A 22070-nucleotide genomic window follows, 5' to 3' on the forward strand; every position below is an offset into this window, starting at 1 on the left:
AACAACAACAACAACAAACTGCTGAGTAATGACAGCAAATTATAAAGACCTCGTCATTTAGGACAGTCGTTTAGCAAGGCTAGCAGTGCCGCTGGTTTGTAAGCAGTATTTTGCAGCCAATATTCAGCGGTTACAGCCAAGAACGCCTGTGTCATCATTTCTACACCCTGCAAACAATGTCCATCTCGACAAGTCATTTAGTCTCATATTCAGTGTTGAAATCTTATTCTTCTGAAAACTGCCAATGAGTGTGAGATAACTCCACTTGTTTCCACTGCATTTTCACTTCAGGGATTTATTTCTATATACAAAGTGTCAATATCTTGAAATAAAGCAGAATAAGACAGATCACTTGATTCAAACTTCGGCTTTTCCTTGACTTGGTGCCCTGTGTATCTGGGTGCTTCAACAATATGCTGACATTGGTAGATAGTGTTATCATTTATACTGTACATGCCTATGCTATATAACCGTTTCCCCGAGCAGCGGGCTTTGCTGCTTAAAAAGGGGTACGAAACACTAAATTAGACTTTTTTTTTTCATCTGGAAATTGATGTTGGAGGCAGCTTTATAATAAAAGGCATCCATCCTAGTCAGAACCTCAACACTGCATTGCATATGCGCCGGTTGCTACATTTTCTGTGGAAATCACGGCTTACTGCTCCTTCTCGCGGTTGAACCGACAGTGATGGATTCTGTGAGTCTGGTGTGCTTTGAAGACTTGAGACGTCATCAACGCCGCTGCTCCCGATCCCAAAGTCTTTTGGGGGGAGAACGGTGTGCTATGACAAAACATAACAGCTGCGTTACCCACCAAACAGGTCGTCCCGGGCCAGGGCGTAGAGGATGCGCGAGGCTCCGATCAGGTTGCTCATGGCGGCGGACAGGGTGGAGGAGTAAACCCCGATGGTGACGAAGGGGTTCCAGACGTTGATGTCCCTTAGGAAGCTGTAATCCTTCTGAAGTAGGGTGCTGTAAGGGGTTTGGAGAGAGAACAGAATACAGTAGAGTACTTAGTATCGACCATAAGTGGAAGTTTGCCTTTGGCCTTGCTGTGGGGGGGCATTTTTGCTTTTATTTTGTAGCTTACAGTAGCGAAAGACAGAAAGGATGGGGGGAAAGATGGGGGGAGGCAAGAGAACAGCAAGTTCCAGTAGATATTTAAAACAATCTGCAATTTCTGGAGTGGATTTCAACTTCCAAGAACTGCCAGAACTATTGGTTGGCGACAATTATTCCCTTTTGAAGTAAGCGAGTAAGAGAGGTAGAGAGAAAACCAGACAATGGCAGAGAAAGAGAAGAAGGAACGACTAGCACTACAAATAACATTTCACAAATCCAGCAAAGATTTCACATGCAACGATAAGAAAAGGGAGATACCCATCATCATCATACCCTATATCACAAGATCTAATTTGTTCTGAGGGCAAAACGCACCAACATCCAATGGAAAAAGTGCAAGATCGAAGGGGAAGTGATTATTCTCCTAATGATGAGATCCAGAAATAGGGGATTTACTCTAGTGGTGTGTGTATGTGTGTGTGTGTGTGTGTGCAAACATAGGAGACGCTGTGCTAGACATCAAGGAGATAGAAAAAGAGAGATCAGAAAGTGCAAAAACCACAGCAGGGTGTGTATGATTATGGCCTGCCCCCTACCTCTTTTCAATACAGCACAGCTAGAGAGAGGAGAATTAGTGCCAAGTACTCTCTCTCTCTCTCTTTCTCTCCATCCATCTCGATCTCCATCTATCCATTCCCCTCCATCATCATCACCTCCATCTCCCTCATCATGATGTTTTTAAAATCCACTCAAGGTTTCTTAGGTTTTTTCGTCTCCGTCCTCCCCTCCCTCTCTTCGTCTGTGCTCGTCCCAGTGTCCGTTCTCTCTCTCTCTGTCTCTCTCTCTCTGTCACTCTCCGTCTCTCTCTTTCTTTCTCTCTGTCGTAATTAAGAGTCTCATCACGTTTTCTTTCAGGTCCAGTGGTTTTAATACTTATCATCATGGCCCTATTAAGTATTGTTCGCTCCGTCCAAAGATCTGAGCACACTATTATTGCACATAGAGCCCGAGAGGCAGGCGACACACACACAGACACACACACACACACACACACACACACACACACACACACACACACACACACGCACACGCGCGCGCGCACAAGCTTTCGCATAATCACAAATCAACTAAACAAAGGTTCTGCAGAGAAGTTAACATCACCCTCGAAATTAGGAAATGCCAACTACTTTGTTTATTTGGTGTGTGTGTGTGTGTGTGTGTGCGTGTTCATTATGGGTAGGGCGCTGCAGTTAAAAGTTTATGAACCATTGCTTTAATCAGAGCCTCTGACATATTCATAATACCGAATAACGTTCAGTGGTCTTATACACAAGCACACACACTCGTAGGTGTGTGTTTGTCTCCGTGTGTTTGTCACACAAAAGGAGAACAGCGCGAGAAGTGCTAAGCATGATGAGTACTTTAAGTGTGTGTGTGTGTATATGAGTGCGTGTGTGTGTGTGTGTGTGAGAGAGAGGTGAGTGATGATGTGGGTCAGACTTATGGGCCGCTTATTAATTTCTCTGACGTGCAGCAGGTGCAAAATAAATCTCAAAAAGCTTGACATTTCCAAACTGGCTCTCAAAAACAATGCCGTTGTAAACTGGGTGACAGCGATGAAGAATGGGGTCTGTGTGTATGTGTGTGTGTGTGCGTGACAGAGAGAGAGAGAGAGAGAGAGAGAGAGAGAGAGAGAGAGAGAGAGAGAGAGAGAGAGAGAGAGAGAGAGAGAGAGAGAGAGAGAGAGAGAGTGTGTTGGAGAGTCTATGTGTTGGACCATAATAGAATGAACAATAATACTTCACTGTGTCTCATCTACTTTAAGTTTGTGGTTTTTACACCATGCCTGTTCATGCATTTCCAAGGGAGCACTGTCTCTGTGTATGTGCATGCACGTGTGTGTGTGTGTGTGTGTGTGCGTGTGTGCTTGTGCGTGTGTGGCCTCGATAGCAATTATTGATCAGATCATCCCGCCGAAATGAGCTCTGCCATCCAAATAAAGAGGAGAACAAAAGCGAGAGGGAGCGAGTGACAGATTAAAAGGAGCTTTCAGAGAAGAGGAGGGAGGCAAAGCTAAACGACTAAAAGGAGCCCGCAGAGATTGTTGGGCCGATTGTTCTCGTTCCTCCCGGCCTCCTCCATCCTTCAGCTCATTTGTTTACCATTTTCATTCATGCCCTCATTTGTGTATTCATGTGTATTCATCTTTTAATCCATCATTGCGCGTGTTTGCGCTTCTGATAATTCACCACCGCTTTGGGTAGAACATTATGGATTAATTATCTGCTATTTTTCAAATGAGATGAAAAATGAAGTGCTGACAAGGAGGGTGTGTGTTTTGGTGTGTGTGTGTGTGTGTGTGTGTATACTCTAACCCCAGCACATTTCCCTCACTAACGGTGCTTATTCTAGCATGCTCCTGGTCATCTGAACACCTAAAGGGCGAGGTCACCGCTCATCACGACTACCATAATGATTCTGGGTGATCTTCTGGGCCGTCTGGTTTAATGATGCCGGAGAAAAAAGGCTTCAGAATCTCCCATAAATGCTCAATAGGGATCATATCTAGTTACCGAGATGGCTTTGGCTTATGGCTAACATCATTGTTATGCTCGTCGCGCCATTATGTGACCATTTGTGCCTTGGCAATATGGACATGATGGCCCTGCGAGTCAATGCTCCCACCGCAGATGAAATGCAGGATGTAGGATGCAAATGTTGATCTCTCTCCCTCATCCGTTTTCCCATTAACTTCCCATTCACTGCGTTATTTCTTTTGTTTGCCGTTCTCCCCGTGTTTGCAGCTAGGGTTCGACCGACATGGGTTTTTGAAGGCAGATATGGTGCTAATATTTCTGGATGGAAGCTGCCGATAGATGTTATTTGTGATTGAATATTCAGTATCTTTAAATTGAAACAATTTTCATGCCAAAACATTCCCGAAAAAACAAACGTATTCAGTGTTTCTCCCAGATTGTTATACTTGTCGTGGTGGAAACAACATTTAGACCATGGGACACTAAGACTCTCCACTGAAACCCCCCATAAATATTTAATAAAACATGCTCATGCATACTTGTGTCAAATCCAATCAACATCATGCATTAGAATCAACTCAGGCTAAGAGCTTCCCAAAGACAACCAGTGTAGTATTGATCAGACTGCTCAGAAGTGCTATGTTAACAACATGAACCCAATTCAGATCTTGACTTATTATCTCGCTGGTTTCTTATGTGCAAAAATGCAAATGCAAAGTCAACTAAGGTTTTGCAAAATCTTAAAAGCTTTTCATTTTCTGAAATGAGCAAAATCTGAAATGTAAAATCTGATGTGATTCAGGCTATTCGGCATTTTTCCATTCCATTTATTTTGGTGAATTTTATTAAGTTTTTATCCAAGTAATATCCCAAGGGCATGTTTCCAATTCAATCTTCGAGCACCATCGTCCTCACTAAAGCCGAATTAAAGGCGCACGATATTTACAGTGCAATGCCTCAGCAGAAAGACATGAAAAGGTGAAAAGTCCACGGCCCAATTCTCCGCCGCACCGATGGGATGGCCAAAATCCAGAAATCTGAACAGGAACAGCCCGACCATGTGGATCTGAATCCGCAGGAGAGCCGTGTAATTTGCTCGGCCCTTTGAATCGACTTCATAGCAGGAAAACGCACCTCGCACTGAACTACTGAAACCCTTCGCTGTGATGGGATTTAATGTTAGTCTTTAGCCTTAGTTTGCCTTGACCTTGTCGGTACTTTCGGCGGAGTGTAGCCGCGGTACGCGAGGGCCGAGAAAAGAGATAGAGACACATCAAGAGAGATAGAGGGAGGGGGGGATAGAGAGAGAGAGGCGCACAGAGCGAAAGGTGGAAAACAGACAGGAAGAGGGAAGGAGGAAGGGGCGGAGAGACCGAGGGAGAGAGGGAGAGTTAAGTGCTCTCAGGGGAGTAGACTGTGGTTAAGGATTATTAAATGGGATCAATAGCTAACAAGGCCTCTACGCGCTCGCCCTCCTCCTCCTCCTCTCCGTCTCTCCCTCCCCTCCTATTCTATCCTCCCCGCCTTGCTCTCCAGCCTTTCCTGCTCTCCCAACGCCGCACACATGCTGTATATCCAACCCCCTCTCACCTTTTGGCACGTCTCAGCTTTTCCTCGCCTCTCTCTTCCTATTCACATTTGTGATTTAAGTGATCATCAAACCTCTCACCTCATTTTATGATTGCTGTTGCCTCTGTATTACCACTTCAAATTCTCAGCTTCTCTCTCCAATCCTTTCCATCAAATTCAGAATCGGTTTGGCCGATATGGGTTTTTGAAGGGCGATACCACAAAAAAACGATATTTAAGTTGGGCGTTTTCTTGCCAAATTTTTTTTGTCAGGGTGGAAAAGCCTCTGAAACAACATTTAGACCATGGGACATTAAAACTCTCCATTAAAACCCTGGATTATCATAAAAAAAACTGCATGCTTGTGTGAAAGCAAATCACAATGTCTCAGAATCAGTTCAGGTTAAACGCTTCCGACAGACAACCAATGTAGTATCGATCAGTTCTACAATAAATATGTAATCAGTCAAACTGCATCATATCCATCATATCAGAGGTGGACGACACCGACTGACTGATATCCAGTCCAATATGATATCCAATATCGCCTGATATAGAAGCAAACCAATATATATATCTGTCACCCAAATCCTTCCCTCTTCATCCTGCTTTCTCTCTCCAACCCCCGCAGCATTTAATTCAGATAGGACATGTTTTCGAAGAACATGGTGACTTGGCCTGTGTTGCCACCATTATTGCCCCCCCCCCAAAAAAAACAAACAAACATGGACAACAGCGAGGAAGGAGAGAGGGGGGCGAAAGTAACTGGGATCTCTGCAGTGGGGAGATAGGGAGTAACAAAAGGAGAGGGGGTGGATGGGTGGATGGATGGATGGATGATAGACGGAGAGAAGAGAGAGAGAGAGAGAAAAGAAAAAGGGGAAGCCAAGGACGCTGCTGTGGGGTGATAGTGCCGGGAGAGAGGGACGAGAGAGGAGAGGAGTTGAGAGGAGAGAGAGGAAAGGAAGGAGGGAGAGGAAGAGGGAAGGAAGGAGGGATGCTGGACTTGTTGCCTCACAATGGCTGGAGCCTGGACAAGGAGGGAGAGGGAGAATGAGGAGAGAGACAGAGAGAGAGAGAGGGGGAAGGAAAGGAGGTGAAGAGGGGGGGAGGGACTGACGGAGGACAGTGGAACGACAGAGAGAGGGAGAAGTGTGTGAATGAGGAAGGAAAAGGAAATATAGAGAAACAGATGGAGGGAACAGAAGAAAGAGGAAAGAAAGACACTTCAGGGTGTGTGTGGATCGCACACACACACACACACACACACACACAAAGCTGCGTGTCAGAGATAGTGCAACAAAAGAAGGCCCAGCAGATTTAAATTAATATAATTATCAAGTCAGTAATTAATACAAAAGCTTCTATAGCACGGGGCGGATTAGCCCACAGGTCACTGAGGCACAATACACTGGAGCAGAGGCAGCAGCGCACACACACACACACACACACACACACAGAAGTCAATCAATCAAAGACAGACACCCCTGGAATTGCTCATCCAGTAAGACCAGTGTTTCCCACACATAGACTTTACTTGGGCGGGCCGCCCAGGTATATTAACGGCCGCCAAATTTGGCGACCCATTTTAGCATTTTTTATTTTTATTTTTTTATCCGTCTGAGAGAACGACGCCATCCGTGATCGATTAACTAGTGGACAATCTCCCCTCACTCTGCTCTACCCCTCCAGGATTTCCCACACATAGAAAACTTTGTGGCGGGCGCCACAATATCAGCACTGACCGCCACAAATTTTATTTTTTTTCACTATTTAATCGTAGAACTGCGTGTAGCGCTTTGATTCCCTCAGCCCCTAATTGCTCCACGCGATCTCTCTCTCTCGCTTGCTCTCTCTGTTGCTCCCCCTCTCTCTCTCTGTTGCTCGGTCTCTGTCTCTCTCTCTCTCTCACTCGCTCTCTCACCGGACCCGTCTGTTCGCCTCCCACTGCACACGCGTGAGGGAGATTTTTTTCCATGCCAAGAAGACGGCCGACTGAATTCCCGAAAAGAAGAACTAACAGTTAACGTTACTCGGAATACAGCTGAGTTTCCGAGATTAGCACGCTGTATAGCCTAGCTGCTAGTCAGTATCCACTGAGTGGACTGATAATGTTAATATTAACTTTTTAAATCTGATTCTGAATGTTTGCTCCCTCAATCCAGATTAATATTGAAAAATATTTTCAAAGAAGGAAAAGGACTGGTCCTGAGGAGGAGCAGGACAGTCTGGACCAGAGGAGCTGAGCAGTAAAACAGAGTAGATAATAATGTCAAAGGCTGTAATGTAACGATGTAAAGATACAGGAGAGACTGACAGCACAGAGAGATGTAGCAGGGCAGAACAGCTGATTTCTCTGTAAAAGGAGTCTCATTTCTATTCTTCACCTTGTAGACAAAAGCAACAAATAGAACAGCACTGTTTATATTTTTAAGTTATGTTATCTTTGACACAAAGTACTTTAGATATATACAGGTTAGTTATTTAAACTATTTAAAATGGAGTACATTAGATAATTTTTCAGCCATCCAGGTAATGGGATCCTTTATTGATATTAGCCTATATATTGACAATATAAGAGAATACAAGAATAAAAAGGCACTCAGACCCCCCCCCCCCCCCGTTGCCAACCCACCTACCACCACAAATACATTTGAATTCTGTGGGAAACACTGAAGACGTCATGCAAAATCCCACATGAATACACACACACACGCTAAATCAATTAGTTAATATTCCGACATGACACCAGACCTAAAATAATGACAAATTGTGAGAGAAAGTTCCAAATCAACGCAGCCGACACACGTGTGCGCACACACACACACACACACACACACACACACACACACACTATAAGATGGTGGGGTAGCGACAGGGCAATCCGTCATGGCTGGCTAGCCGGTCACATGGGGTTAATAGACTCTTCCTATCTCACACACCCTCAGCCTTCATTGCTGTCATCACCACCCCTCATCATCCTCTCTTACCATACTGGCATATCATCGCTGGTCATCTGAAAAGACAAAATCTGGAGCGGCTCGATCAACAATGACCTGAAAACCCGGATTTGTGGACTTGTATGGTTTTTACATCAGCTGCATTTCATTGCAGTGCTGATAGTTATGAAACAGAAGATGTGTTCATATGCCTGTAAAAAAACACCCTCAGAACTGTCAAGATTCCTACCGTGGCCCTATGTAAAGTTCCATAACTTTTCCATGACTTTCCATAGCTTTTCAGAGTGCTTCCTTGACCTGAAAATGTTCTTCCTTCCTGCTATATTTCTGCTATATTCCTGTAAAGTGACCCATTTGTAAAATTCCCTGATATTCCCTGACCTCCCCAGAAAATGTATCAAATTCCCTGACTTTCCCTGTCTGGAATACACATCTCTAAAATGCCATGATGTTCCAGGAGTTCCATGACCAGTAGAAACTCTGCATTCAGTGCATCAGAGAAGAGTCCTGGCTCTCTTGGGGAAAGAGAGTTATGGTGAGTTATGTAGTTCATGTTCAAACCTCGTCTGAACTGACTGAAGTCCGAGCAATAACGGAGGTGAATTCTGTTTTTTGTGTGGATTCTCTCATCCGTCAATATAATGAACACACACTCTTACCCGTCCTATCTCACCCTGCTCACACACATAGGCAAGGTTCTCAATGCTGTAAGATCTGCACACACACACACAACTCGACACAGGTAGGTAGTTATAAAGAGGTGCTACCGCCGTGCAATACAATCATTCTCAACGGCCATTCGAACACCTCCCTGACATTCACTTTTAAATGCAATCTTAACTACTTTGCCTTTTAAAGCTGTGATGCAGAACTACAATTTGCCGAGGGTGGCAATTTAGAGGAGCCGTATGCAAAGGTTAGTTTGTCATTCTAAATCTTCCCTCGCCGGTCTCAGCGGCCTCAGACAGGGAAGCAGGGAGCGGCAGGCAAGAGAGCGTGGCTGCCACCTTTTGGAGAACTCGCACAACTACAACAGATGCTGAATTTTTCCTGTGCTTTTATTATGAAATGATGCCATTTGGGGGGCACTTTTATTTTGATTTTCAGCATGGGAAGCCCCAGTGGGAATTGAACCCCTAACTCTGACAGTGTTAGTGTCATGCCAACTCATATACAGGGCCACGACCTCCACACTATACAGTATCTTCCATCACAATCACACAAACTCACAAACACAGACCGACCTACCTCCCGCCTCCCGCAGCGACATCCCATAATAATAGAAGACGCTGCCATTGCTGCCGTTTACCCCGGGGTCTATTTTCTGGGCGACGGGGCTTTCCCTGACGTCTGGCGTGGCGGAGCCGTGACATGACGGATGACTTTAATCAGAGCAGTCATATTTTAATCCATGATAATACGGTTAGCTCGCCTGCCTGCATATTTTAATGACAAAAAACTGCCACCCGGCTGCCACGTGTTGGAAAAATATCAAATAGCAGCCCCAAAAAGTGAAGAAAGTCAGTGTTATTCAGAGGCGGCATGAACAACTGGCTGCGGGAGATAAACGCGGGATGAGTAATGTTTGTTTTTTGCTTGAAGAGTGGAGTTGCTAAGGATTCTCATTTTGTTTTTATAGCCATACAGATCACCTGTGTTTTAATAAGAAAGTCACCACATACTGACTTTTTATAGATAGTTTACAGTATATTTCCACATAAAATGCTTACTTTCAATAGCTTCATTTCTAGACCCAGTTGCAGTTGCAAAATGGATGTTACCTGAATTCTTATGCCAAGACAAACACTGGCATTTTCTACTTTTCTAATTTTCTTATCGGGATCAATAAGATTTAATGATGCCCTTTGGATATTTTTGATGATATTTTTCTAGGCGTGAGGGGAATTTATACTGCTGCGGACTTCATGTAGCAAAAAGTGGTGAATGTGACTTTTTTTGCAAGCAGATGATGGAATGCAATGCAGCGCACTGCTTAAAAACTGGTAACTGGTAAAAGCTCATATTTTCTGCATTCAAAAATAAAATGGTTTTTGTTCAGCGATCATCTGCTGATACTGGTTGGTGGCCGGTCACTGGTTGCATTCTTCTGAGTTAGGTGTCAAATACTGTCTGGTGACTCTGGTGTTTTTCAACTCAACAGCGGACAATCGGAGCATTGTGATAATCTAGGGAAGTGAAAGCAGAAAATTCCAGCCGTTAAAATCCAGGGGGGAATAAATGGTCACATGGTGGTGAGATACATACGGGAAAAGCCTTCAGAAATTTCTAAAGCAACACAGTTCTCTAGTAAATGATGTAATCTCTCTCATCAAAACAACAGACTTAAAATGAGGAAATCTTTTCTTCCTTATTTCCTCTCATCGACCGGTTATTATAATCTTAGCAATTACACTAAAAATGGAGTCACAAAAGAACAGCAACAAAGTGCACAATGAGGAAACTCCCACTCACCAACCGACCAGACTGACAGAAAGCAAAGAAAATTTCCCTAGTGCTTCCGATCAATCTCCTCACCCCCACACACTCCTCTAGCCGCTTAGCTACAGTATGTACAGCCATATTATCAGTTCAGTTCTGGTCAACCCCCATAAACCAACCTACCCTTGGCAAACAAAAGATAAGACGAGAGACTGATATCCAAGCAACTGCACCAACACAAGATTACACACCCTGTCTAAAAGCAGCCACAAGATGTGTGTGTGTGTGTGTGTGTGTGTGTATGTCCTGTATTTCATAATCCAAAAGTAGTGTGGTCGACTCTGAGGAACTTGGTTTTACACTTCTGACTCGACCTCTTTCTCTTTCTTTTCCCTTTCCCCTCCTGTAATGAGAATCAATTCCCCCCCGATCTTCCTTCCCTCCCTCTAAGTGAGCTTTCATGAAATCATAAAATCTTTCATAAAGTCATAAAATCACCCACTTGACCACATTTCCACACCATTCACTACACATGCACACGTACACATCTGTTATCAGCCAATGTACATGGTACGCACTGCTGATATCGGTAGCAAAGTACTGAACAAAACTACAGATATCAGCTGATAAACGGAGGAAGATCTTCAATGGCCCGCAACACAGGCATGCAGTCCCTTGCCTGCAACACCCCCACACACACACACACACACAGGTCATGTGAGGGCCCCTTTCACGGCCTCTTTGATGGGTCATGGGAGCAGGGGCGCAGTGCTGACTTGGTCCCATTTCAAAACACTGACACTGCCTCCAGCTTTCATTAATGGCCAAAGACCTGCATCTCCAACATATCAGTCAGCTTTACAGGGGAAAGTACTTGGATATCTGTAACAGCTGGAAAAACATAAAGAGAAATATATGTACAGATACGTGCGATTGTAAGTGGGTGCCAGAAGAAAAAATACAGTATTGCAGAGGCAGAGAGAGTGTGTTAAGAAACGCTGTGTGTGTGTGTGTGTGTGTGTGTGTGTGTGTGTGTGTGTGTGCTGTAGGCGGAGGCGGCAGAAGCAGGGAGGACAGTACGATAGGGTAAATGATGGCTGTATTGATCTCCAATGCTCCTTTATAGCCCTCTCATGTCAGTTTAGCACCTTGGCAACACTTGCTTTACAGCTACATCAATACCAAACTCTGGCACTGAGTTAAAGACAGATACAGAGACAGGGAGAGAGAGAGAGAAAGAGAGAGACACAGATAGACAGACAGACAGACAAAAAGGAAAGGAAAAGAGAAAGTAACACCAAATGTAATACAGTAACTGTGTGGTATCTGCCTTGAAATACCAAGGTAAAGTGTGTGTGTGTGTGTGTGTGTGTGTTACGGACCGGTCACAGGAGCAGGCCACCAGCAGGCTGAGCAAGTTGTAGATGATGAAGGTGAAGATGACGGCAGTGATGGTGCCACGGGGGATGGAGTAGCTGGGGTTCTTCAGGTCCCCTGGGTGTACACACACACACACACACACACACACACACACACACACACACACACACACACAGGTTATTCTTTCTTTCTCACTCACACACAGATAGGCAGGTTAAGCATATATACACTTGCAGATAAGTAGGTTATTCACACACGTACACGCACACACACACACACACACACACACACACACACACACACACACACACACACACACACACACACACACACACACACACATCCAGCCACCCCCACCTACCTGACATGTTTGATCCGGCCATGATGCCGGTGCAGCCGTTAAACATAACTGCGAAAACAGTGGCAAAGGTCATCATGGTTCCCGTTGTGTAATCCACAGTGTAGTCGGCTATGAGAAGAGATGACAGTAGATGAGACAGTTGGTTGGTGCTGTTAAGGGATGTTTCATTCTTCCTCACAGAAGTGGTCATTAAGAGGAAAATTCAAGTTTTACAGCACTTGAGAAAATCATTATTTACAAATCATGTCTGTTGTTTATGGAGCAGTATCTACTTAATGAAAGGAAGTAAAAGAACTACTGTTATGAAAATGTAACCTTATGAGTCTTCACACCTTAGCAGGGAGTTTTCACACAACGCCCACATTCCTTTTCTGTCATTCAGAAAGATCTGCTCCGTCTTCTCCATCTGTGACTACACATGTCAACATCTGAGGAAAAATCTCCTTAGGGGGATTTTGGATGTAAACTATTGGAAACACACCTTATCTACCAAAGGTAGGACTTTTTGGTCACAATCCACAACTCTGTTTAACATGGATCACGGCTGATATTTGCACTTTCACAATGTGCAAATGTGCTGTTGGAAAGTACAGAATCTGCCCTTTTTCCTATTTTTTCCATCAGTGACGCGTATGTTTTACTATGGGGAGCCCCAGTGGGAACAGAACCCCTGAAAGTAAGTTTCATGCTTTACCGATTAAGCTATGAGGATTTAGGCGACAAAAACTATCATGAGCTGCTTGTCAGAAGGTTTACAAGGCAGTTTGATAAAGACATTATTAAGTTATAATAGCTATAGTAATAATAACAGCTGTATTTGTATAGCACTTTTCTTTCACAAACGATAAAACAATAGAAAATAAAAGGGATGAAACAAACATGTCCACAAACAACCAAAAAAAGAAGACTTGCACTGCTGACTCCACTGAAAAGAGCTGTATATCTAAGAATATACTCCCGTGCCAAGCCATTTATTGCTTTAAAAATAAGCACTAAACTCTTGATCAATTCTTAATTCAACTGGGAGCCAATGTAAGATACTTTTTGCCATGTTACACATGGGAGTGCACCGGCTGTATGCGTGTGTGTGGACTTGAAATATAGTCAAATAGTGGGGTTATTCCAGGCTGGTGTGTTAAACAGTGTGCACACGTGCCTGAGTGTGTGCCCGAGTTACAGCGATTAGCTTAGTAATCATGTGGTTGAGTATAAATCCCTGTAAGGAGAGTGGAGTGCTTGGTTACTCTACCATGGGCCGTAAGAACCGGGGGATATTTACAACATCCACTGTAATTACGGCTCAATCAATACTCCCCTTCTCTTTTACACCGCCAAAAATGCAGGGAAACATTGGGCACTTTCAGGAAAATAGGAAACCAGTTGTGTGTAAGTGGATTTGTTGAGTTAAAACACTGAAATACTGTACACGTGACAGGTATAAGTCACTGAGCTAATGCTTGCAACAGGCCACTATTTTTGTGAAAAATGAAATTCCGAAAACCCTCATTTACACCTTTGGCCAATAAAAAGTGAGAAATCTGTCATTAATAACTATTTAATAACTGTTTACACTCATCTGAGGGTGGCTGCACTCTACAAAATCTGTAGAATCAACTGAGTACCAAAGTTGCCGTCCCAGCCTAAATCTAGTCTAAATCTAGTCTAAATCTAGTCCAGCCACCTCCACCTTACCCGGCAGGTTCCCCAGCAGCGTGTCCAGCTTGAAGCCGGTGAAGTTGGCGGTGCTGGGCGGCCCGGGGCCCGTGCCGTTGGCCACCGGGCCGGGCGCGGCGGGCCCGGGCAGGGGGATGGTGCGAGGGCGTACGGCGAAGAAGCTGATGAAGATGGTGCCCAGGACGAACATGACCACCAGGAAGATGAGGAAGGTGGCCTTGGCGTAGATGTGGGCGCCCACCAGGCACACCAGCAGGCACAGCAAGGCGACGCCGGTGCCGTAGAGCAGAGACCACCAGTAGCCCGACGGCAGCATCTGGTAGGAGGAGCTCACCGCCGCCCCGTCTGGGTGCAGGCAGAGCGGCATGAGGGGAAGATTTGTTAATGCTTAAGATAAGATATAGAATAGAAGGTGTTGCTCTCCCCTCCAATAGTTCAGGGTTCCTTCTGTGGCCCTGATGTAAAATTCCATGACTTTTCCAAGACTTTACATTATAGTCGGAGCGCTTCTATGACCTAAAAAATGTTCTTCCTTCCTGTTTTTTTAATATTGGTTTTCTAAAGGGGTGAAGCAGTCTGGTTTCCACTACAGTTGGGCTGATAATCAACATCTAATGTAATAAATGTGTTGGAAAATACATTCTGGTACTGTATATTCCTGTAAAATTCCCTGATATTCCCTGACTCCCCCGGAAAACTGATCAAATTCCCTCACTTTCCCTGTCTGGAATACGCCTTGCCAAATTCCATGATATTCCAGGAATTCCATGACCAATGGGAACCAGCTGGTCCAGGTATAAGAATTGGCGCCCTTCCAGTCACAAGCCCAATTCTCCAACCTCCAAGCTACCACTGCCCCCAAAATATTCCCAAATACAAAAGCATACTGGAAAAGGGCTTTACAAGCTATTAAACCAAAATGAGTTGAACGAAACCCTTACCTTCTGGCACGCCGAAGGTGGCCACGATGGCCTCAACCAGGCCCAGCACATAGAGGGCGCTGCCACACACGTTCGCCAGGAAGAACATGATGCCGATACTGCCACCGAACTCTGGACCCAACGCTCGGCTGATCATGTCTGGGTGAAGTTAAGGTTCACAGCAGCTGGATCGATGCATCTGTGTGTGTGTTGGCATGACTTTGGATGTGATGCATTTTAGGTGTAAGAAAATGTAGATAGATAGATAGATACTTTTATTAATCCCAGAGGAAATTTAGGAGTGGGTAGAAATGGCCTATCTAGACTGAAAAGTGACACTGATTGTGATTAATTACTGGACTGTTGGTGAGCAGGCACAGCAGCCTCTATCTGAAAACACTGACAGTGTCTTATAGTGCAGATAATGAACAACAGGCCCCATTCACTCTCACACAGAGCGCTGCACACAAGCTACACCAGATGCAATGCTAGAATGAAGAAATAGAAGATACTAACGTAAACAAAGACACTATGTGTGTGTGTGTGTGTGTGTGTGTGTGTCTACAAGTCTGTGTGCTCTCTTGATAATATCTACCTTGACCACTGGAGATGTTGTCGATGTTACACTTGCATGACTGTCATGTGCAGATGTCATGGGACGGTGTGTGTGTGTGGATAGATGTGTCTGTGTGTGTATGTGTCTGTGCGTGTAGCAGTGTGTGTAGCAGTAAAGGAAGAAATCCACCCTCGGATCTTCTTCCACTGTTAGATATCATCAATCTGTGATGTTCAATACATTCCTCGAGTTATTTTATGATGAACTGTTGTAACTTATATTTTTGTTGTGTCCACTTTCCCTCAACCTGCCTCGTCTACTCGGGTTAGTGATTTCCTACGTTTCCCAGAATGCCTTTCGACAACCCAGAAGGATAGGTGTGAACTTGTTGCCTTCAATCAAAGGTGGGTACACTGTATAGGCACCTGTTAACTTACCCAACTTGATCGGGAACATTGGGGAATGTTTATGATCTTAAACACCAAAATCTGACTGTTGATGTTTTGGATATACAAACATGTTTTGCTATCAAACTCCATTGTAGCTGCACTGAAAATATCTTGATGTGACGTCACATTGTCTATGTCAGTTATCCACAGGAATAAGAAAAATACACCACTAAACAACACAATTGCCAATATAGTGATCAATATAGAAATGAGCGAAGATTTAAACCAAGCATTCAGCGATCTATAAAATGTGTTTTTGCAATGCAAAACCTGCCATAAAGTGATTTTACTTTGTTTTGTATTTGATGTCGGCCCAAGCCTACACTTAAATTTATGTCATCCAATAATAAATATGTTTATTTTCACCCTCATCTACATGCTGTGGCTGTCAAGGCTGAAGATTTTACAACAGTTTCACATCCACAATGAAACCTGTTTTCTACTTTCTGTGTAGACTGGCATCTTTCACAATCGTGGCGCAGTGTGAGTCTACAGACTGTGTGTGTGTGTGTGTGTGTGTGTGTATGTGTGTGTGTGTGTGTGTGTGTGTGTAGGATACAATAGGCTCCCCCGGCATCCAGAGCGCCGTTGGTAGAGATGGCGCAGACGGAGAGCACGGTCATACTGATGATGAAGTAGGCCACCAGGAACATGGCTATAGCCTGGTATAGCCCACACTGGCCCACCACAAAACCTGCACACACACACAGAAACACACAGAAATTGAGAATTAGAGAGGTAGAGGTGAGTTGGAATGGGAACTTTGGCTTTGATAATAACATCGATGCGGTTAAAGAAGGAACTTGACCTTTCCTGGAAACACTACAGTACTGGGAATGCAATGTGGAATCCATATTAGAGCCAGATCAATACACACTGATGGACACTCGCATCATCAGCAGTTTGCCTCGACACACACACTGGCTGCTTGTAGATGATGATGAATGCATTACCGAAAAACTGTTCATCACTCATCAGTCATTTCAGTTTCCCCAAAGATGAAGTCTTCTGCTAAAATGTGCAAAATCGTCATCACACCATTCCATTCCTCTCTCAAACTTAAACTGGAGTCACAAATCAAAGGATTTTTCCCCCTCAAAAAATCTCCTTTACTGGTCAGACCCTAAACCATACAATGGGCAAACACACATATTTCCAGCCCAAACCATATTACTTCATCTGCTAACAGTGTGTAATTCAAATAACTTGTTGACACATCTTTGTAAGCAAAGTCACGCACATCTGATGAGAGATACTGGTTTCACTTTATACCATGTTAACCACCCATTTCCATATTATCGCCACTTTCTAGTACTGTGACTGCTGTGATTACCAGCATAGTGCAGCTGTGTTCATGAGCTCCTTTTATCTACAATACTACTACATGTGTCACATGCTTACACTCAGCATAACAGCAAGACCAGAGCCGCAATCTCATGAGCGAGAGTGTAATACCAAGCAGAAGGCAGGAAGACATATACTGTAGTATTCAATATAGAAATGAGTGAAGATTTAAACAGGGAACTCAATGTTCAATAAAATGTGTTTTTGCAATGCAAAACCTGCCATAACATGGTTTTACTTTGTTTTAGCACTAAACTAAATTTGATCATAACACCATTTGGTATATCGGGATATTTTTAATTCTACCATCAGACTTTGATGTCAGCCCAAGCCTACAATTGAATTTATGTCATCCAATAATAAATATGCTTATTTTCCATCTCATCTACATGGTGTGGCTGTCAAGGCGGAAGAACAGTTTCACATCCACAATGAAACCTGTTTTCTAGTTCCTGTGTAAACTGGCATCTTTCACAGTTGTGGCACAGTGTGTGTGCAGCAGTGTGTGTGTGTGTGTGTGTGTGTGTGTGTGTGTGTGTGTGTGTGTGTGTGTCCACACCACAGCAGCTGACATCTCACGAGACCAGGGGGGCAAACGAAAGGGAGTCAGAAAACAACTTGGAGGTCGAACAGAGAGGGAGAAACACTCCGCGTTACAAACTTCACAACCACACACACACACACACATACACACACACAATCTGACAAGAGTAACCAAGAAGAGAAGGTGAATTTCTCTATTTCTAAGCGCTCAGTTATCAATGGCCTCCTATTTGTGCTATCAGAGCAGAAATTCTAAACCCTGAGTTGCGTGTCATATGAACGTGATTACTGGCTGGAGGTTTTCGCAGGAAAAAGGAAGCTTTTATTCTCTTGACGTGGACCCCGAATTGCTTACTCTGCTACTTTGACCTCAAACTTGCTGTATTACTCTAAGCCACAACAAGAAATCTGTCCTCTCAATACAGTTGGCCTAGTGGCCCCAATGCTTCTGGAAAGTACTGGGTTTTCCCTTCCGACTGATCATTTCACTTAAAGAAATATGTCATCATCTGTTTTGTACATCTTCAATACAAAAAGCCAGTGTATCTTAAATTCCTTGTAAATAGCCCACAACAGGTAAGGCTTTAGGGTTCTACCTTATGTTGTGCCGACAATCAATATCTTTCTATTTGAGAAAATGTTCGAATCAATCAATCAATCAATCAATCAATCAATCAATCAATCATTCGAATCAATTCAGGTTAAGGGCTTCCCAGACAACCAGTGGAGTATTGATCAATTATATAATAAATACATAATCAATGAAACTGCATCATATCAGAGGTGGATGACATTGGGCTAATATCTGATTTTCAATAAAAAAGTTCAATATCAGCCTGATATATCAGTCTAACTGTACAACTTCCTGGTCCCTCTCTATGAGCCAGTTACACCATGTGTACAACACAGACAGACAAAACAATGTATTTCAATAAAATGTCAACTTTTAGAATGGATTCATACTGCTGTCTACCGCCCTCCATTGAGTATTTTGGCAGAAGAGGATCAAGGGAATAACAGGAGAGACAGTCATATATGTTGAAATTCTACTGAAATAAGTGATGCTTGGTGGATGACTTACATGCCGAATTTACCAGTGTCTCCTAATAATTAGTATATCAACTTAAGTCATGTTGTACAAGGTATGTAGCCTACTTTTACTGATACGAAAGCATTAAATTGCCAGAATTTTAAATGGAGTTCGGCGTACGTGTGTTGTTAAAAGTTTACAACTGGCATCATTAGCACACTCACCAAGTCTGAGAAAGACCACGACGCTGAACATAGACAGCAAGGTGGGAATCACCACACCGAAGAAGGTGGAGAGTTTCTGTGGCTGCCGGTGGGGGGTCGACTTCCGCCTGGGACTGGCCGGCCGCTGCTCCACGGTGTGGCCGGCCGGCGGTGACCGCATCTCGGATTCATTGACGCTGGTGGAGAGGCGGTAGTGGAGGAGAGGAGTCCGCTCTGTCATGGTGAAACCTTCCTCTAACTAACTTCACAACTTCATAAGGTGCTTTGGAGAGCTGTCGCCTCAGCTTTGGTTTGGAAATCTGACTCCAAATCAGTGTCACACACTGTTTTGGCAGATAGCCTATCTCCAACACGTAAAAAAACAAACGTTTTTTCTCGAAAAGTGGAGAGGTTTATCAGTGACAGGTCCGGATAGCTAATCGATAAAAACAAGCCTACCTCGATAGCAAAGCAGGAGAAATACGATATGCTTTCGTTATCAGCAAAAAATAAATAAATAAAATAAGCGAGGTCAAGCCGCCTAAATATTCATTTGTAACAGTCCTACCAAGAAGTAGGAGTACAAATTAATCTAAAATCCACAGGAGCTCCCCATCTCTCTGCCATTGTGGCTCTGGATAATTTGTAACAAACTACGGAGTAGGTTTATCATGTGATTAATCAGTGTCAAGTTAGCCACTATAACAAATGCAACGTCCGGTCATAACTTTCAAAATAAGACTCTTATTGACGAACAAGTGTTCCAGTGCCAAAGTGAAAATAAAGAATACATTGAAGGAGGAATCTGTAGTAGATGAAAAAACAATTGATTTTTTTTCAAAATGTCCTTTTCACAGGCTATGTAAGACGCACCATAGGGCTAACAAAAATACACAGGGAAAGACTCAATCACAAAGTATACCAGATAAATTTAAGGGATGTCTACTATCCTGTAAAAGTCATTTTTAACCCATTTCATTGATACAATTAATAAGTTACATATAATAAGCTGTCAAAGATACACAAAGAAAGACTCGATTACAAATCACATAACAGACAACTTTGAAGGATGTGTGCTTCCATTAAAAAGTCAATTTTAAACCATAGATAGCAGTGGCACAATTGTTGCTTATGGCTATAGAATGGATGCTCCTTTACCTAGCATCAAGTCAAACCAGTAGTTAATGAGGAATTTGTATTAAATGAAAATACCATTGTTGATTTTTCCTGTACATCCTTTTCACAACATGCCTATTCATAGCCTATACATGATGCCATATATACAGAGCTGCCAATAATACACAAAGAAAGACTCAGTCCTCAAATATCTACCAGACAATTTGAAATGTATTGTAAAAGTCCGAGCTCCATTACCTGGTTTCAAGTCTGTCAGAAGCCACCAGTGAAATGCCCGTGCTTATAGAGATGTCAAAAATTCCCCCCTAAACAAAACAGAAAAAGGAAATACACCATTTTATGCTTTTAATTTTGAAGGCAAATGCCCAAACTTCCGGCCTTATTCTGCTTTCCTGTGTCTCGCTTGACGCGGTTTTGTGCCGCTTGGATTTTCCAGCCTGTTGCATCCGATCATATGATCAGGTTGGTTGGGCCAATCAGAGCCCTGCATTCCTCCAGCCACCAACCTGTTAGTTTCGTCAAGTTAGACACAGATAATCAGTATCATAGCGGAATTTAGGTGATTTTACCTTCAAAATAATAGCGTAAAGTTAACCTTTGAATAGTTAAATAAGAATAATTAAGTATTTGGGTGTACAGGACAATAAAATCGTATCAAACAACGATATGTGAAAAAAATGGTTGCTTGTAACAAATAAAGACGGGTTTGTCCGTCCTGTTTCATTTTTTCATTTTTTTATTTAATATGGAGTGAAATTAACTGTAAAATAGAAACACAAAGATTATGTATTTGGTGTGTGGTATTTCCCTGCTTATTCTGATTGACTTGACCATATTATGAGTTAAAATAGTCATCTACAAGATAGTAGACATGCTTCCCAGTTTAGTGTTTAAGTCTTTGTGATTTTTTTTGTAGCCCTAAATATATGACAAGCATAAAGCACTTTACTGGTTTATTGTGGCGGACCTGACACCAGATGATGAAGCTATAGCCTTTACCCACAATTGTGTCACTGAACTGTATTGAAATAGACTTTTTCTTGAGATTGTATACATCCTTCCGTTTTGTTTTGACTGCTCTGTATACTATGGCATCTTACGTAGGCCTTGCATACGACTATGAACATATGCTGTGAAAAGGACACAACAATTGAGTTTTCATTTCCTATAGATTCTTCCACAAATACATCCTTTAGTTTCACTTCAGTATTTCGTATGACTCAAAAAACGCTGCAACACCTGTTCGTCAACAAGGGCTTTTATTTTGAAAGTCATGACCAGAAATCCTATTTTCTATTCTGGCTAGCTTAACATTGGTGCTAAAGCTTGGGTCCAAGTAACATTGTAGCATAACAGTGTAACATAACATTTCTGAGAGAATCCTCTCTGTGCTTTTTCACAGTAAATTATTGGAAGTCCAATAATGTTTTGGCACTTACGGTGCTATGATGCTACGAGCCAAACCGCCCCCCCATCCCATTCCATCCCCAAACTCGTCTAAAGTCCTCTTCAGTAAATAAATAATACATTAACATGCACCAAGAAGACTGCAGTGGCTTATAGTCTACTCTGTACATTGCAGTGATTTAGTAGTAATTACATATTATAGGAAAAATAGCATGTTACTGATAATACTTTCTTGAGGCAATCATTCAGACACAGACAAACTCTCTGTTTAACACACACACACACACACACACACACACACACACACATACGCACATACGCACACACACACACACACACGCCTACCTCTCGGCTTATGCACTGCCTGTAAATTAGTACTGTAACGAGACCAGTTTCCACACGGATCTTCCTTAAGATCTCAAAGAAAAAAGAAGAAAACCCCCCCCCACTATGCATCTAATTCACCTAATTTGCATGAAAATGTCTTTCATTTCTTCCT

At 43.1% G+C, this 22070-nt stretch overlaps 1 protein-coding gene across 1 annotated transcript in view; it reads right to left on the bottom strand.

Annotated features, from left to right (window-relative positions):
• LOC139927488 (solute carrier family 12 member 9) overlaps window positions 1-19650 on the bottom strand; it is a 44287-nt gene extending 24637 nt beyond the window's left edge. The window contains exons 1-7 of the mRNA XM_071919645.2: window positions 19049-19650; window positions 16467-16601; window positions 14924-15061; window positions 14001-14327; window positions 12309-12416; window positions 11950-12061; window positions 815-972 (exon numbers count right to left, since the gene is read on the bottom strand). Of these exons, the coding sequence (XP_071775746.2) occupies window positions 815-972; window positions 11950-12061; window positions 12309-12416; window positions 14001-14327; window positions 14924-15061; window positions 16467-16601; window positions 19049-19268 (1198 nt within the window). The 5' untranslated portion in view covers window positions 19269-19650. The remainder of the gene's footprint in view (window positions 1-814; window positions 973-11949; window positions 12062-12308; window positions 12417-14000; window positions 14328-14923; window positions 15062-16466; window positions 16602-19048) is intronic.
• Between the last annotated feature and the right edge of the window lie 2420 nt (window positions 19651-22070).

This window comes from Centroberyx gerrardi, chromosome 6 (assembly GCF_048128805.1).
Source record: "Centroberyx gerrardi isolate f3 chromosome 6, fCenGer3.hap1.cur.20231027, whole genome shotgun sequence".
Classification (NCBI taxonomy): Eukaryota; Metazoa; Chordata; class Actinopteri; order Beryciformes; family Berycidae; genus Centroberyx; species Centroberyx gerrardi.